The sequence below is a fragment of the Ciconia boyciana genome, chromosome 4 (assembly GCF_034638445.1).
Source record: "Ciconia boyciana chromosome 4, ASM3463844v1, whole genome shotgun sequence".
NCBI classification, from domain to species: Eukaryota; Metazoa; Chordata; class Aves; order Ciconiiformes; family Ciconiidae; genus Ciconia; species Ciconia boyciana.
The window spans coordinates 52,240,736-52,258,705 of NC_132937.1; the positions used below are offsets into that span (position 1 = coordinate 52,240,736).

The 17,970-nt window shown below is 35.5% G+C and overlaps 1 protein-coding gene across 5 annotated transcripts in view; it reads right to left on the reverse strand.

Moving 5' to 3' along the window:
* ZDHHC21 (zDHHC palmitoyltransferase 21) overlaps nt 1-17,970 on the reverse strand; it is a 44,395-nt gene that overhangs the window by 21,078 nt on the left and 5,347 nt on the right. For 4 of the 5 annotated variants that reach the window (XM_072859764.1, XM_072859762.1, XM_072859763.1 and 1 more), the window contains 5 exons: nt 16,236-16,439; nt 15,345-15,443; nt 11,919-12,030; nt 10,194-10,332; nt 880-996 (listed from right to left, as the gene is read on the reverse strand). In XM_072859764.1, the coding sequence (XP_072715865.1) occupies nt 880-996; nt 10,194-10,332; nt 11,919-12,030; nt 15,345-15,443; nt 16,236-16,389 (621 nt within the window). In that variant the 5' untranslated portion in view covers nt 16,390-16,439. The remainder of the gene's footprint in view (nt 1-879; nt 997-10,193; nt 10,333-11,918; nt 12,031-15,344; nt 15,444-16,235; nt 16,440-17,970) is intronic. The other variant, XM_072859766.1, reaches the window with a different exon arrangement.

Below are 17,970 nucleotides of genomic sequence, written 5' to 3' on the forward strand. Positions count from 1 at the left end.
ACCTACGAAGGTTAATACTGTGTAAACCCTCATAATCCCAAAATGAAATCTCAGGCAGATCTCAATCAGTTGTAGTCACAAAGATGCTGTCATCTTGTACGTTATTGTCTTTAAAAAAAAGTTTTGCAGGCCAGATCATACACCCTTTCAGACATGTACAGATCCAACTAATGTAGTCTCTCTGTTCAACACTGCAGTACTTCAAAGACTTCTATGGATTCTCAAGATAACTTTAAAGAATTCACTGGCAGTGATTAACTTCTAATGTACAAAAGAGGATGTTACAGCAACAAAAGCTTGTTTCTTGTAGATACTTATTACATTACCAAATTCATTTAACTGGAGAATTTTTCTATGCAGAGGATTTTTTTTCTGTACCTTTAAATACAGAATATGCGTTTGGACTGTAAATTGTACATGATTCCATTCCACAGTTTAGCAACTGAAGAGATATGAATGTAAGCATATTTATTAAAATACTTAACAAAAAGTCTGTGTTCTCAGAATGTATGATTTATCAGTGGGCCTCACTGTCACAAAGTATAATGAGACCAGGGCACATAACAGTTTAAAATAAAAACAAAAATAAAAACCCCAAAATACGTACCTTGCACGCTGCACAATTCCAGGGCAATGTATGGTTTTATTTTACTAATACAAATCAGGAAATTGCCTTGATAGGTGAATTATTAGATGTTTGTTTGTTAGAAGGCTTCTTAAGACTTCCTTGGAGACAAGAGTCTTAACAGAGCACATACCAAATATGTGCATCATAGTGCAAGAGTTTCTCTATTCATCCCTTAAATGCAATCTGATTTTCTGCTTTTATTAATTTTATTGAAAATAAAACTAATATGTATTCTAAAATGAGATACTTACAGTGAAAATACCCATTAGCTGAGTGTAAAAGAGTCCACTTATTCCACCTAATATTATTAGACCCATGAAGGCAGATATTCTTAGGAGAGCAAGTTCATGTCTAAATACAAAAACATCCTAGAATAAGACAGAAAGAAGAGGGAGACTTTAGCAGTTATAAATTAAATTAAGTCTTTGAACTGCGTGGAAATACTAGATAAGAGCTGTTCCCAAAGACTTAGAGCTAAAGGCAAATAATGGATTTTTAAGCTACATTGCAAGTCATTGATACATTTATGTGCTAAAATTATAAACCAATAATCATTTATTTATACATATAAACAGTTGGGGTTTTTTGCCAGACTGTTAAAAAAATCTCATTTAGGTATTTAAGGTTTGGGAATAGATTGAGCTCAAATGGGTTATTCCTGAATCTTCCATCTCAAACTGTGCCAGATTGCTACACACAAACTCCAAAATGTAAGAAAACCATTCTGTTAAACAGTTTGATTTATAAGACTCCTACATCTCAGCTCCCAGCCATAGCAAATTTCATTTTAAAACCACCTCTTTTGTAATAAAAATAACGGCACTCCTAGCTTGATTCTTGAAGATGGTACCTACAAAATCCAAGTATCTGTATTGGATTGGTCTCACTGTAATGCTGCCTATTATCCAACATAAACTTATCTTCATCTTTTAAATTGTGGCCTTAAGCGGATTATTATAACTTTGGATATGGGTACACAACCAAGTGGCCTCATGGTCATGGAGAATATGAATTTACTGTACCAGCTGCTCTGGAAAGCCTGCTCTCACCCAGCAGAAAATACAAAAAGTGTAAGAGTTTTACAGATCTTTTTCAAAGGATAAAACACCTTATTTTTATCACTGGAAAACATTTGTACATGGCAGTTACTGTAGATGTACTGCAAGTTCACACCCCATCTTACCCTTTGATAATGAGTTAACACAGCCATTCTCTTATTTATTAGTTACGATTATGTTCTCAAGGCTGTCTTTTGAATGTACACATCTGTTTTTCCACTTAGAAAAGCCAGATCACAGCAGGAAACTATTAAAACCTTTCAAGTAAACTTTAAATTGCAACCAGAACATAAAAGTGAACTGAATAAAAAAAACCCAAAACACTGCTTTTGAACTCTCCTTCTTTACATTCAACCAGTAGGACTTAAGGAAGAGGAATTCTTAGATTCAGGAATACTAGGTTTTAATTAAACAGAGAATAGTTAAAGCAAATTATATTTAGTTAAAAAGTTTGATTTTAGATTTAAATTATTTCCAAAGTTTCAAAACATAAACCCAGGAAAAAAGTTTATATTGGCTACTAAAGCTGTGAAGAAAGTAAATATTTAATGAACAAGTAGAAATCACTAGTTAACCAGATAAAACAAAAAGCAAACCCCACCAGTCTTTTCTGAACTGGTAAGCCAGATCTTATTAGTATTGGCCTTTCTTGCTGCTGTAGAAAATATATGTTTTATTTCCCCTTTTTTTTTTTAAACTTCTCTTACTCAGTTAACAAGTTAATTCAAAGTTAAATTAACTCAAAATAAAAGCATTCATACTAACCTTTATTCCCCTTTCCACCAGCCCACCAAAGCTTTAAAGAAAAGCAAGGTAAGATGCAAGTTCTACTAACTGTCAAATATTTTCTCTTCATATCTTCATAGGTATGTTGTTTTATTGTATCAGAAATGTTTTAATGTATTCAAACTGAACTTGACAGAAAACAGTGAAATGTAAGAGAAGAGTGCCAACAGTGAAGTCACATTCTGGATCTAGCATCACACTCTCCCATTAGAAAAAAGTTTATAACACAGCTCTTAGCATCCCCCCAACACTCTAATTAGAAGAGTTCCTTCTCTTGAGCATCATCTTCAGCAGGAAAAAGACATCACCCAACACATGACAACAGAAAATCCTAGTGTAAAGAGGACACGTTTCATTTTGCATTTGGCCTTTCTAACTCATGTTAAAACTACAGAGGTACAGAAAAGGAAAGACCTTTCATACTGAAGTGAAGACCAAGGAATACTACTATGTCTTTCTTTCCTTCCTTCCTTCCTCCCTAAAAGATGAAAGCATCTACTGCAAAAGACTGGGGCTTGCTGAATTACTAGAGAGAAGAGGTGACATCACTGATGTTTTTTCCAGCCATTACACAGCCCTCAGGGAATCAAAGTCTCTGAGGCAATGATGACTCGGAAATCAATACTGGGCCCTCATCTAGCAATCTGTACAGACAGAACAGCATTTTTCTATAGAAAACCAAAGTATATGCAGGAATAGAGTCTTTTGGTAATCAGACTTTAATAACAGGGCTGCTTTCACAATTCTGCATTGAAACAGAAACATGTGACTCCATGAAAACAGAAAAAAAGACCATTTAAAAAAATCCTTTTAAATCACAGTAATAATAATAATAATAATACAACATTTAGGATGTTGCTGCTTTACATAAAAGATCAACCCAATTTGTTTTTATTACTCCTTCTCAGAACTGACAAAAACATTTTTTCCAGCTAAGAAAACCAGTCAAAACTATAATAAATCAACACCCAAGACTAGTCAATAATTAATCAATATCTCTTTCAATGTATTTTGAACAGATCCTCTTGTTCAAACACCATTTAGGACTCACCAATCTCAGTGCAGTGTGAGTACTGAGACAACCTGCCCCCCCCAACCTCCAAAATCACACTACCTGTGGTAAGAGAAAGAATTACACAGACTGAGCCACAAAGCATAAGCACACGTAAGCTAACATCACCAATGCACAAACTCTCTCTCATGGCACAGTAGGGTTTTGTCCCATAGCAGCTTTTTTCCACATTGGGCCAGGCTGACATATGTGGTCTTGGCACAGATGTTAAATGCACAGTTTTAACAATGTGAGAGCTGCCCTTCAGGTAGCCCCTTTTCCCTCTCCTTTTTGTCAACATCACAGCCTAACTGCTCTGTCAAAACTTCAGTTCACATGGGTTGCTGCCGTTGTCTTTCTACTTAGCATTTCCTACACAGCTGAGATGTGCCCTCCCTCCAGGCTGTTGCCTGTTCTAAAGGTTTTTAAGTTCTCTTTAGCCACTACTTCTACCCATCCAGTCAAACTGCAAGGATTCTTGGCTACTTATAAAAATGGACAGAAATATGTACAACAGAAACTTGTCACAAAATGAGAAACGAAGTGTAGGTCTGTAGGATTATGTTGAGGAATGGATTACAAACCATGAGATCTGGCATCTTTATCTTAACAGGCAATACAAAAACATTCCAAAGAAAGCCAGTCTCTGTGACAGATTCACACGAGACTTTCTCAACCCCATGGCAGAACACATGCCCTGTCTTCATTTGTGAGCATCAACTGTTAATGGATGAATGCTACCACTGACTAGGAAAACAGCTACTATAGCTTTATGCTATCATACAGGAGAGAGGTCAAAAAAAATGATGGGTCCAGCTCAAGATCATAATCAACGGTATGACCACTGCTTCCAAATTCAACTTTCTTTTTACCCTAACAACAACAACAAAAAAGCATGACAACATTTAATGGGCCCCTGCCATTTGCAGTATTGGGTTATTATTTTCAAGGGTTTACAGTATTCCTTTAAAAACAGCACACTCTGTACAGAGGACAGAGCTTTCAGCAGGACCAACACAGGACTATTGTATCTGTTCCAGAAGAGACAAAGTGAAAAACAACTTTCATAAATTTTAATTTACAATGTAAGATTCATTTATTCAGTCTTGATTCTTTACTGAAATACAATATACACTGAAATTAATATACCAACAAAGTATATTAAGATACTTCATCTTGCTCTTGGGGAAGGGATACCTCATGTTACACATGCTAATCTGCTTGCCTATTCTCAGCTGCAAATGCCTGGGATGTCTGTCCCAGTCTGGTGATGAAGTCAGGCTATCAACTTGGCTATCATAAAAACAGTGCAGATTACAGAACAAAGCCAGGCTGTCGGATTCAAAAAGGCAAAACAAAAAATACAGACTGGAGGTTTTGCAGGAAGAAAGAGGAAGGAGAGGTACAAGGGAGAAAATTCATTCATGTTAAGGAAAAGAAAAAGAAAACTAATTCACAGGACACAAGCTGCATTCTAATAAGCCCTTTTGTAGAGATATTTATTAATAGTAATAACTGATTTTTATGCTCACTTTTTGATTCAGGACTATTTCAGGTCTACTAAATGAGTAATTTTCCAGTCTGATTCATGACTGATTTGGTTTAAAGTGAAAATGGAAATAGCACTCTGATTCCAAAAATGATTGTCTACACAGAGTTCAATCCAAAGTGATAATTCTGAAATAATTTCAGACTAGAACTGATTTTAAGAAGAGGCCATACAATCTTTGCATAAAAATGACACTATCAATACATTAAGTTTTAACAAAAAGTTACCCTCTCAGTCATTCCAATCTTTTCTCTACCGCCCATGTGTTTACTTTCTAAACTTAATTCAATATTCATATACTGTCCTTATAATTATACAGGAGGAGAGCAAGGTTAGGCTGGTTTTGCAGAACACTGAGAAGGAAAATTTTAATATATTTTCAGTTTTTTAAAAACTCTCACATTCCATAGGTCATTTCATGACCCTAAGAGAAAAGGTTTCCTTTAGATTCTCTTTACAATATAAACGGACTTTGGATGATACATATTTCCAGATTTTAATTAATATTAGTTAATACATAACATTGAAATAGATATTACTGTAAATAAGCTTCTCACAAAGTCTAATGACTATTTCCCAACACCTTTTATTTGGAATTGGGAAACCTGAGTCCCAGACAGAGCAGGGTGATATTGCCACAATGCTTCTTCCATGATGTTTCCTCCCCCCTCTACCAAGACAGCTTACAACACTTTAAAAATTAGTTAAGTAACAGTATTTTCATAATATACAATGGATGACTACGGAACCGGGAACAAAATAAAACTAACCAGAGCAAAGGGGTTTAGGTTGTTATATGTCAGTGTTTTTTGCTATGACAATAATTCTAGCAAAATTTTTAGCAAACAGAATGTATCAGCAAAAGAAGTTTTGCTGAAAAGATTAAAAGCCTTCTATCGATCAGGTAAAATATACTGCTAAAGCATTTATTTTTGCTTCTACTTGACCAGCTGTGTCTAGAATGTGTGCCAGCACAGCCATGTAGAGAGCAGCTATGTAGTCATGAAAAGACTAGTATTTATTCTTCTCATCTCACTATCCACAAGATTGAATACTTCCTGAAATATACAGACTTCCTGACCGTGATGTTTTTAATGAAAATGCAAAATTAAGAACGTTCCAGTCTTAGCATCTGAAAATCAGCAAAGCTAGCACAGGAACTCATATGCTGTTTTATTGGAATTATGTATTTTTCTTCCACTAGGATCTCACATAGACAATTTCATTACCATTTCTTTCATTTCTAGCAGTAACTGTACTCCTCCTGCTGGACAAACAGAAGCAATAACCACAATCCATCTTTCTGACAGTGTATCAATCACAAGAGCCAAGAAAACTATGAGGCACTTCTCTGCTATTAAGACCTGAAACTGAAAGACTGCATCTCTATTGAAATGGCTTCCTCCATTAGCTTTCAAGCTGTTACTCTCACCTTAGCACACTTAATTAAAAGTGTTTGGGTTTTTCTTACTTAACCCTTTAAAAATAAAAACACAAGTTTTAATTGAGAATTAAATACTAAATGCATACAGTGATCATATTTTGTTAATGCATTAATCAGTACTGTGATAAAATGATTATTTCACAAGAGCATTAAAAGCAGTTTTAACTCTACAGCTTCTGTGTTAAGTACTATTTTATATCCAAAGAATAAAAATTCAGATGAAGGCACACCGCCAAAAAATTCACAAGTATTTTTAATGAGCAGGAAGTAAGCTATTCCAGATGGCTGTTTAGAAAAAAATTACCCAGTTTTTTGAATCTGTGCTAAACACTAGCCTCTGTCAATTCAGAAGATGTAAGCTCTTGGTTACCGCCAAAATTTCGACAAAGAATAGCACTTCCATGAAAGGTAGAAGGAATGCTGTGCTACTTCAGCTTTAATTGATATACAACGACTAAAAGAATCTTGCAGGATGCTTGCATAAAAACCTAACTAATAGTAAGCAAATCTTCTCACTTGGTCCTGTTCATTTGATGTCAAAATTACATCATTCTGACAAATTGTTCTGTGGCACAAAGTTATATGGCATCATGCCCTTAGCAACACTTTAAAAAAATCAGCTTAATGGGGCTCTGATGTCATCTTCCAGGCAGATATATTGACTAGACCCAAATAAATTACTCTTAATTTTCTGTACTTCAGTGTGTGCCCCCCAGTCCTGCAGCTGAAAAACTGAGAAAGCTAAATACTATTCAGTGGAATACTAGACTTAACAAAGGTCTAAACAGACCAGACCTGCTGCATCTACTAAGTTTTTCTATACAGTGTAAACATACTTATCTCTCTGGGGCACAGAATGTTATATACTACAACACAGATCCAGTTTTTGAGAAGGCAGAGGGTCATTTGAAGTGTCCACATAGCAAATCGATAAAGCCAAAAAACCCACTGCAAAAATAAATCAAAACAAAACTAAACAGAACAAAGTATTCTGTTTTTTCTGTGACTCTGTGTAAATGTAGGCAACCAAACATGGGAACCTGATCCACTCTTCCGGCAACTACATTAAACTGGGTTAAAATAATCATTGCATATGTATTCTGTGTCCTGACCTGTCACATCTTCTAAAGGGTAGATATTAAAAGTAGACTCTCCAAAAGACTTGAAATTAACCCAGTGAAACAATCAAGAACAAAGTTTTATATGCATTCATTTTTTGAACTGTTATTATTAATAACTATTTATTACTACCTCTTTAGAGGTTGTAAACTGTCTGAAGTAAACATGATTTCCCTTTTTGTCTCTTGCACAGACCACATCCAAGCAAATAATTTGGTTCCCTTTCATCTTGCTTTTAAAAAGCAAGGCTAATAAACAGAACTTGAGTTTGTTATCTAAACACAGTGTAATTGCATAAAGTTAGAGCATTCAGGGGACTCTCACAATAAAAAGGAAATATTCTACCATGAAATTACACTATTAGAGAAGCACCACCAACTTCATACAAAGATTTTATCTCTGGAAAATAACACTCCTTCTAGAAGCACTGCAATACCCAACCCAGTGTTCAGATCAGTATAATTGAGAAGCCTTTGTGCTTAAAACCTGCAAACCCTGTGCATGGGAAGCCTTCAGAATACAGAAAGTATAAGATTACTCTGTCCAGAAATGTAGTAGGTTAATTTAGTTTCTAAATTAAAAAGTTTACAAAGCTACTGGAACTAGAAACAAAGGCATTTACATTTAGTTACCTTTCAAAAACATTAACTTTCAAAAAACCCGAAACGTAACATATCCATAAGAAATTTTAGTTAGATGACAGATTTCCTCACTAATACAGAAATTAATACTAATACTGCAATTTCATATCCCTTTTAACTTGAATGCAGCTACAACAAATCAAAATAGCTCCCTCAAATCTCACAATGCCTGAAAAACAAGGTGAATATGAAAAGCCCATCTGCCACAAACTGGAAACAAAATGAAAAATGTGAGTTCCCCATTTTAAGAGATATTTACAGGTCTGTCTCAGTTTATAGGCAGCGTCTATGGGAAGATGCTCCAAACAAACAGCAAATTCTTCTATTTTCCATATTTCTAGATTCCCTTAAACCATTTAAATGGAAATATTCATATAGATGAAAAAATTAAAAAATTAAATTCCTTTAGAACAGAAGTTATTTTAAGAGAGATTTGCAAAAATCCTCAACTTTGGTACATTCCATATAAGAACAAGCTGGTATCTATCAACTTGAATATAACACTTTTATCAGTTCTGGATGACCCAAGGAGTACAGTCTCCCTGCATTTTCAGCTCTCCTTTGACACATCATCTCCACTTAAGCTTTCTTGGGAACATCACATCCACTGCAGACTGATATGGGAGCAAATAAAAAGCTTGGAAGGCTATGCCCCATTCTTTTCCAGAAGTAGAATTTTTCAGGATGTTTAATATTCTTATTTTATACCATTTAGGATACAAAATAATACAACAAAGTTGTTCAACAAAATGGAAAAATGGGACTTGCCTTACCCATAACCAAAGGCCAGCCTCCAGCAGCCCTGAAAGATGGTGTGACATCACCAGCCGAGAGTATGCTGTGGTGTCACATCAACATGGAATAAAACAATCTGCAGTACTTCAGTACTTGGAAAAAAATCTCAACAAAATTTAGAGTACACTATCAATTTCTGGGATGATCTTAGTCTCTTCACTTAGGACATCTGGAATGTTATCTAATTTTGAATATGTTTAAAACTTGTTTTCTAGGTTTTTCTCTCTAGTGTGCTTCTACAAATACAAAGTCCATTTCAGATTTTGGGTAGAAGTTTTTATGTTTCTTTATGAGCAAGATCTCATAACATTTTCTTCAAAAGAAAGAATATCAGCTTTGCTGTTCTACCACTTTCAAGCATTCAGCAACTTTCAAGCAAACCTCTTGTATAGTCTCAACATTTTAGATAATAGACATAAATGAGCACCAGACACAGAGACTTTACAACTTCAATTCCATAATGGAAGAAATTCCATAATTTTTTACTCTATTCCAATCCATAAGACCATTTTCTCTGTTTGTGTGTTCAACTCTGTTTTGCTGATGACAAGACGTTGAAACATGGTAATGGCACAGAGTCCAAGTAAAACAAACCAAACTTAATTCTCCCTTAACCCACATGACCTTTTCAAGGCAACACAAAACATTGCTTCAAAACCAGTGTACATTTTTCTCCTTTCAGGATGATTGTTATGTTTTTTCTCATTTTTCTGGCAATATCAGCATTTTTGAATAGGGAGTTAGGATAGATATATACTCTGCATAAATTTACTTTGGAGAAAGTAAAAAGAAATTCGAATACACCTAAAGTCGTTATCTTGCTTCTTCCCAGTATTCACTAATCACTTCTAAAGGAACCTAACTGGTTCTGTCCTCCTTTCCTAGATTTCTGAGAAAACCAATGTTGTGTTTTTAACACACAGCGATCATATACCCTTTTAGAATGATATTTTGTTACTTACCATAAATCAGTTTGCTCACTTGATAACATACATCTATCTAGATGAACTCTCTTCACTGTCAGCAATTGAGCCAGCAGAAACGTGTAGTAACTAGATACCAAAATAAATTACATTATAGTACTAGCTATTTATTCACTTCATAGAGAAAACAGATTCTTACCCAGTTTTCTTTTTTCAGAGGCAAAAAGTAGTAGTAATGGCAGAAATCCAGTATCAGTGTATAAGAACTAAGGATCTGAGTGTAGAAACACAGCTGTAAAAACAGCCAATGATTGTCTTCGCCAACACAATTATTAATCCTGCAGAGAAGCAAAGTGTATATATAAAGACAGAAATATAAAGACTTTAACAGTGCAGTTATATTATTGTGAATAAGAGAAGTTATTATTATTTATGGAGCAAACATAAGAACTACTAATCACTCCATTCTTAATCAAAGTGATGTTCTGTATGTTAGAGATAGCAGTTACTGTAAAGACTGGTTTCCTTACACTACACTTAAAGTGTAGGTTGCATTACTGAGATCACTGCTTAGAACAGGAGACACATTTCTACATATCTTCATATAGCAAAGATACTCCTAAAATTTTAGTAATACTCAAGTAACAAAAGTGTATTTTAAAAGTCTGCAAAATTTCACAGTAATATGTATTATCTTCTGGTACTTCACACATTTCACTGGTTGTGAACTATGCAGAGTCCAAAAACTGGAAATGCAAATGAATGGTTTGACATAAATGTGATCACAGGGCACCCCAATAACAAATAAGCATGACTTAGGAAGGTGCCTAAGACACAGAAGACAGAACAGGCATCTCTATTCAGAAACTCCTTCTGCATACTCCAACATAAAGGAGTAAAGGAGTCACAAGGATTCTAGAAATACTAAGTACTAGATTCAAAACCTTTGAAATCTAGCTCTAGTCTGCTTCACAGAAGTTACATTGATGCAAAAAATGTGGTTGGGGTGCAATTTCATACAAGCATTGGCACAGACATCAGTACCAAGCTAAGCCATAATGACAAAAGCACTATACTGGTACTATTTTCTGAAGTAGTGATTGACAAAAAGGGTAGTTTGAAAAATGGCTAAATCCACATAGGAGGATCCTGATGTCAATTCTGTCCTCTGCAGTTCATCGTTGCTGTCTTGCTGGAAACGATACCTCTGACAGAAACATACTGACAGAAATTTTTATCTTTATTTAAAGCTACAAACAATCAGTTTAAATAGAGAATTTCAGCCAGATTAATTCATTTTGACTGAAACTGGTCAGAGAACACTAAAATAAGCAATTTCACTACAAAATCAGGGAGGCTACAACAAGTGGGGCATGGTATGACTCAATAACATTTTCTACTCAGCACAGCCATTCAGTAAATTAAAAACCAAAAACTGCATGAAACCATGATCTACTTTTATTATTATAAAGAGCATCCCCTCTTATGCTAAAATTGTAATCTTTTATTCCAAACCAAGGAAAATAAATATTGTTCAATTTCCTACCAAAAAAAATTTTTTTCCAGTATCAGAAACTAAATTGCAACAAATGAAATAAATCTGTAATGTGCAAATTAATTATGTTGAGATCAGTTTTAGTAGTAAAAATTCCAATTCCTTAAACAAAATATGTGAATTTTCCAAAACTATATGGCATATAACAATTTGACAATGATAAAATGTTACACTGCAACAGTTCTTACTGTCAGTTTTACTTGTAGACATAAGAAAATCTCAAAGCTGTTCTTCCCCTGCTCTAAATGCCTAAATGATTAAGCACTACTGGGAAAGAAGTATGACAAATGAGCAATAGTCAAGACCATGAACTTTGAAATTATTCACTAAAACAACAGTAGATTGTTAGAACAAATGTCCTGGTCTTACCATGGACAGTGGTGATCCATCCTCCTCACACAATGACCACAACGACTGCAATGGTGTGAACGCTTTGGTCTCATCATATTGCATTTGTTACATAATTCCCAATATTCTTGTTCTAGGTGGAAATGTAAAGACACCTTAGAGAGATTTAAACTCAGTACAGCATGCTCATGATAAATCTATACGCTAGTGATTCAAAGAGAAAAAAATTCTTATTATCATCTGAGAAGGATAAGCAGCATACAGAAAACTTTTTTCCCCACTGTCACCTCAATTAAACTGGAATATATTACTGCCACTCTGTGCCAGTTTTCTTCTCCAAAATCCTCTCTCCTCCTATATATCTCTAGGGAGTAATTATTACAGCACAAAAGCTGCCACTCAAACAAGGAAGACCATAATTCAATTATTTTCTTACACATCTACTGTGAAAAAACATATCTGCTAGACAGAAACATCATAATCTCCCTGCCATTCCAAAACCTCCTGAAGAAATACTGATACTCGAATTTGTCAAACTAGCTAACTAAAATAAAATACACAATAAACACTTCAGGAGCATCTTCCATATCAAAGCATTTTAAGACATGCATCTTACAACATGCAATTTTACACATAAGGCAACCAAAGAACAGATAGAGGATAGGCTTGTAGTTAAAAATATACACTATTTTTGGATGCCCAGTGTGAGATTCTTTAAGCTGATCTCCAGAGATACTGAGTAGCTGAAACTACCAGGAGCTACTATTGCTCAGCTTAGCTATTATTTATCTCAAATTGCACCACCCAAATCAGATGAAGCCTTTGAAAATGAGAATTCAAATGATACATTCAGAAAGTTCATCTTCACATGGGAAACAAATCACGCCAACACTGTAATACTTCCATTCACCAAAGCATATATTTTCTGTATTTAAGGAAAATAGGTGTATGACTGAGAATCTTAAATACTTTGACTGGTTGTTTCTACCTAAAGAGAAATTTTTTGATGCAGAGATATGTCTTAAATCCCAGGGGGGGAAAAAAAGCTTAGTTTTTACAGTAGGGCATTCTGAAATTTTATACGGTAAAGCACTGTCCCTATGTAAACAAAATAAAGCTAAATTTAGCACTTCTGAGCCACCTGCAGGCAGCTCTAATCTTGTCTTTCTTGCTGCAAAATAACATTTGGACACTGGAAGTAAAGCCCAACATCTGAGATCATTAAACTAGTAAAAAAGACAGATAGAAACTGATTTACAATCTGTTCCCATAAATCCAGTGTCACAAAGGTGTCACTCCCTAACAGGGAAGTGATTGTGCCCCTGTACTCGGCACTGGTGAGGCTGCACCTCGAATACTGTGTTCAGTTTTGGGCCCCTCACTACAAGAGAGACATTGAGGGGCTGGAGCGTGTCCAGAGAAGGGCCACAAAGCTGGTGAAGGGTGTAGAGCACAAGTCTTATGAGGGGTGGCTGAGGGAGCTGGGGTTGTTTAGCCTGGAGAAGCAGAGGCTGAGGGGAGACCTTATCACTCTTTACAACTACCTGAAAGGAGGTTGTAGTGAGGTGGGTGTCAGTCTCTTCTCCCAAGTAACTAGCGATAGGACAAGAGGAAATGGCCTCAAGTTGCATCAGGAGAGGTTTAGATTGGATATTAGGAAAAATTTCTTTACTGAAAGGGTGGTCAAGCATTAGAACAGGCTGCCCAGAGAGGTGGTGGAGTCACCATGCCTGGAGGAGTTAAAAGAATGTGTAGACGTGGCACTTCGGGACATGGTTTTAGTAGGTGTGGAGGTGTTGGGTTATTGGTTGGACTAGATGATCTTAGAGGTCTTTCCCAACCTTAATGATTCTATGACTCTATGATAATAGGGTAGCTACCAGCAGAGTTCAGAAACAACCCAATGTCATTTTGAATACAATTTATACCATGCAAAAATGTATCTTCATGTCAACCTAGAGAATACCGGAGAACTGAAGTGCTACTTTAAAAAGTACAAAACCCTCAATATAGCACACACCAAATCATAATATCAATGTCACAGTCAAGTCTAAGTGTTCCATCTTCAGAAGTATCTATAAAGAATCACTGCTGTATGAAATGAATGGAGTATGAAGAGGTTGGAGAACTATTCAAAGGGATCCCTTAAAAGAGAAAGAACAGTTGTGCACAAAGGGAATTTGTACTGGTCCTGATATTTTGCATGTAAATAAATATTCAGTCATAAATGCAATTGTCTGTAACTGTACTGAGTGTCTCCATTCTCCAGCTCACATTGCAGAACCAATGTTGTTTCTCCTGCAGCAAGAACTCTTGATTGCAGAACCCAAGCCTGAGCCACCTTTCGTTTTACTGGATCAAAGGCTCAGTTACCAGGAGCAGAAAGAACACTGACATGCGATTTTCTGCGATCACTGTTTCACATCTGAATCCCAGGGAGATACATCCCTTCCTGCTATCTGCTGCCTAGTTTGTGCACATTGTAACATCAGTGCTGACGCTAAACAAACCATGTTTCCAAACACATCATCCTAGAGTCTCACTAACATCAGGAAGAGAGAGCAAAACGTTACTGCTGGCATCCACCACATTGCAAGACAAGACTGAAATATTCACCCCTCCCTGCATTTGATACATTTTCCACATTCAAAAACTATTTTCTGTTAATATGACAAAGCTCATGCTGTTTAACAGCCCTACTTCACTCTAAACTGCTATGTAAAAGCTCTATGCATTCGACAAGCACCTTAATAGCATCCAACAGTTCATAAAAATACCGGCTTTCTCTGTGGAGAATTATTAAGGTTTCAGATTTCCTCCAATTTCTGGAGCATCGGATATCATACAGGAATTGTGGGATAAATTCACAAGGACAGAAGGGAATTCTCACATGTTACATTGCTACTCTATAGCAACACAATGTAATTAGCGTCACATTTTTTTGGTTAACAGCCCATACAAACATAAGTCACTGAAAAAAAAGGTGTAAAAAATGTACAAGTAAAATCCAGAGTAAGAGTACCTTCTACCACCACTTTCAACATCTTATAAATGTACTTAGAAAAAAGGTGTAGAATTATAATGACTAACCATCTCTAAACACTTTTTATTAAATATTATCAAGTTAGAACTATATGCAATACATTTGAAAGCCTAGAATGCAAAAAACCTCTTCCCATGGAAAAATTTCCTAGCAGAAGTTCCTACATAACTAAACTTCTGATGGAATACAAGTTTTGAAAAAGTATTGAGTCTACACAAGGGAAAGTGCTAGAAATTTACAAGATAAAAACAGTGACATACCAATTTTCATTTCATTAACAATATAGGCTTCAGCAGAGACAGCTCATGGTTTCCATCAAATCTCACAAAATCAAACTGATTCCTAATTATTTTGAGGACATTAAAATAACTTTTATTCAGTTATACAGAAACAACTTAATATACCTGTAACTGGTATTTTTGGGTTTTCAGGTAGCTTTCCTGGATCAGCTACTGAGGCTCTTAGTAATGAAGCTATACAAAACAATGAGCAGAAGTAATAACCTGAAAAAATAAATATGCATTTGTTAGTTGTTTTCAGGTGTACAAAATATCTACTATACACTGCATCAAAAATATAGATGCTCCAGCACTGAGCTGGAAATTACTCAGCCTTCTCATTCAATTCCAGATATATTTTTGGTCCTATAATATTAAGTGCTCACCAGTCTTAAAAAGGGAGAGGAAAATGTAGCAGTGAACACTGTTTTGATAGCACCAACAGGATGCCACTATGACCTTACTACTGTATTTAAGAAGTTACTCTACTGTCTTATCAAATAAGCACCAAACATTCTACACCTCAAAGCCTCTATGTGAAAGGACATTACCAATAGTCCATCTTTACTTTGAAGCTGGTTCCAGTTATAATTCAAGTAATTTTTCCCCAGCAAAACCTATTAGCGTAACTCATATTAGCTGATCCATCCAGGGATGTATAACAAAACTAACAAAACTCAGTTTGTCAACCATCAGTGTTACCACCCCAAATTCTGACAAGCACTAAGAGTTGTGGGCCTGAAATTCTGTCAACAAATTCTAGCTACAGGATCTGAAAGCCATAATAATGCTTTTCCCCAGTTCCCACACAAACAAGTTTTACCATAACACCTTGAAATGAATGAAGTGTTTCAACTTTTCAGAACACAAAAATGTAGGATACGTCCCAGTACTCTTATCCTTTATCTTTATCCTTCACCTTATTCTTTATTTTCTGACCTTTCTCATATAGGTTAACTACTGCCCAAAGATACTATTTTCACTAGTACTAAACAGGGCTAAGTTAAATTCACTTACACAAAATTGCCACAACTGAAATATGTCCCTCTTCATAGTGAGGAAAAAGGATGACTTTTGGAATGAAGATTGTATTGTACAGCCAGACAAAGATAATCAGGCCCATGCAGCACCAGCCCTGAGGGTCAACCACAAAGTGAATTCGTCGTCCCATTGAACACAAACAGGTAATAACCTGTCACGACCCAGGAAGAAAATATTATCCTAGAAAGATAAATTTTTTTTAAAAAATAGTAAATTAACTTGTATCATGCAACCTACAGGGTTCCACATACAGTCAAATAGGAAACAAAAAAACCTGTCAGCTATCGATTTAAGGAATTAAATGAAAACTTACAGACATTTCATACACACTGTTCAAGTATCAGGAAGAGAAACATTTTATGATTTTGTTAACTAGTTGTATCTCGCTAAAAAGTAACATTTATCATCCAAATGCAAGTAAAACAAGTACCTGGGAAAACTATTAAGTCATAGGCAAAGCAAGCAACTGTCAGCAGCAAAGTATATAAACATTAAAGAAAAGAAGTCTCCCATCAAAATAAAAAGGTTGCAAAGCAAACAAGAAATACAGGGAATGATTTATGTTATACAAGGATTCATCCCACCTACCTATTGTAGTCTCCCAACTATATTTCAAGATTATTTTTTAAAAGCTTGTATGCTAAAATAGTCACAAGTTTCGCAAGGAATTTTACATTTTTCCCTGCTTAAAAAAACCTCCTTCATGGCATTTATAGCAAACCAATAGAGAAGGGAACCACACTACCCTAACATATTTCATGCAGATAATTAAGAGGTATCATGTAATAGTAAGTTTTCTATTAATCACACATAATCACACATATATGTCTTCATATATGTATCTTAATATTTCAACGCACACATAAACCCCAAGTGACTCTCCTACTCATTAGTTTCCCTGATTTCAGGCTACAGGGAACTTGTCCATTTCAGATGGATTTCCTTCCATTCCTTTCAGCTTCTACTTGTTGCATTGAAATTTCATCTTGTTTAGCAGTCAGGCATCTCTGTTTCCAGGGGTTTTGCTTACTTGTTTCATGTTTGTCTGTCCTCACTTGCATTCACTATTTCTCTGCTTAATATTATCCACAAGTTTCATTAATGTCTTGTTTTCTTCTTTTTCTAGATCTCTAATCAAACTCAGATCCAAATAAGCTATCTGACATTTTTCCACACTTCTCCTATGCACCATTTATCATAACCCTTTGTTTGCTGTCTTCTAGTGCAACAGTGTTCCCATTCAAGTAGAGCAGAGTATTAACTGCTTATTTTTATCCTAAAAATGCATCAAATTTGCTAACACTTGTTTTATAAATCCATGTTGCATACTGAATACAGCTACTGTGCCCTTAAAACTGTTTTTAAGTTCATGATAATCATAGAAACTATTTAGGCCTATATTTACTATTATTTTTTAATTTTACTATAGGTAGCATGCATGCACCATAGTCTGTTGTATACATGGTGGTAATACACTACACATGTATGCACAGTCTCTAGACATATAAACGATGTAGTATTATACTCCTGAACCTGCCAGTTCTTAATGTGCCTCTGTTGTAAGTTAGCTTTGGGAACCATCAGGTTTAGAACCAAAAAACATTTTATATCCTTCTAAGCTTGCACTGATGGATAAGGATCTGTCTCACCCAGCAGAGAAGCTGTGGGAGGAGGTAAGCAGAATGTACAACATCAGGGATGCTGAAAAGCA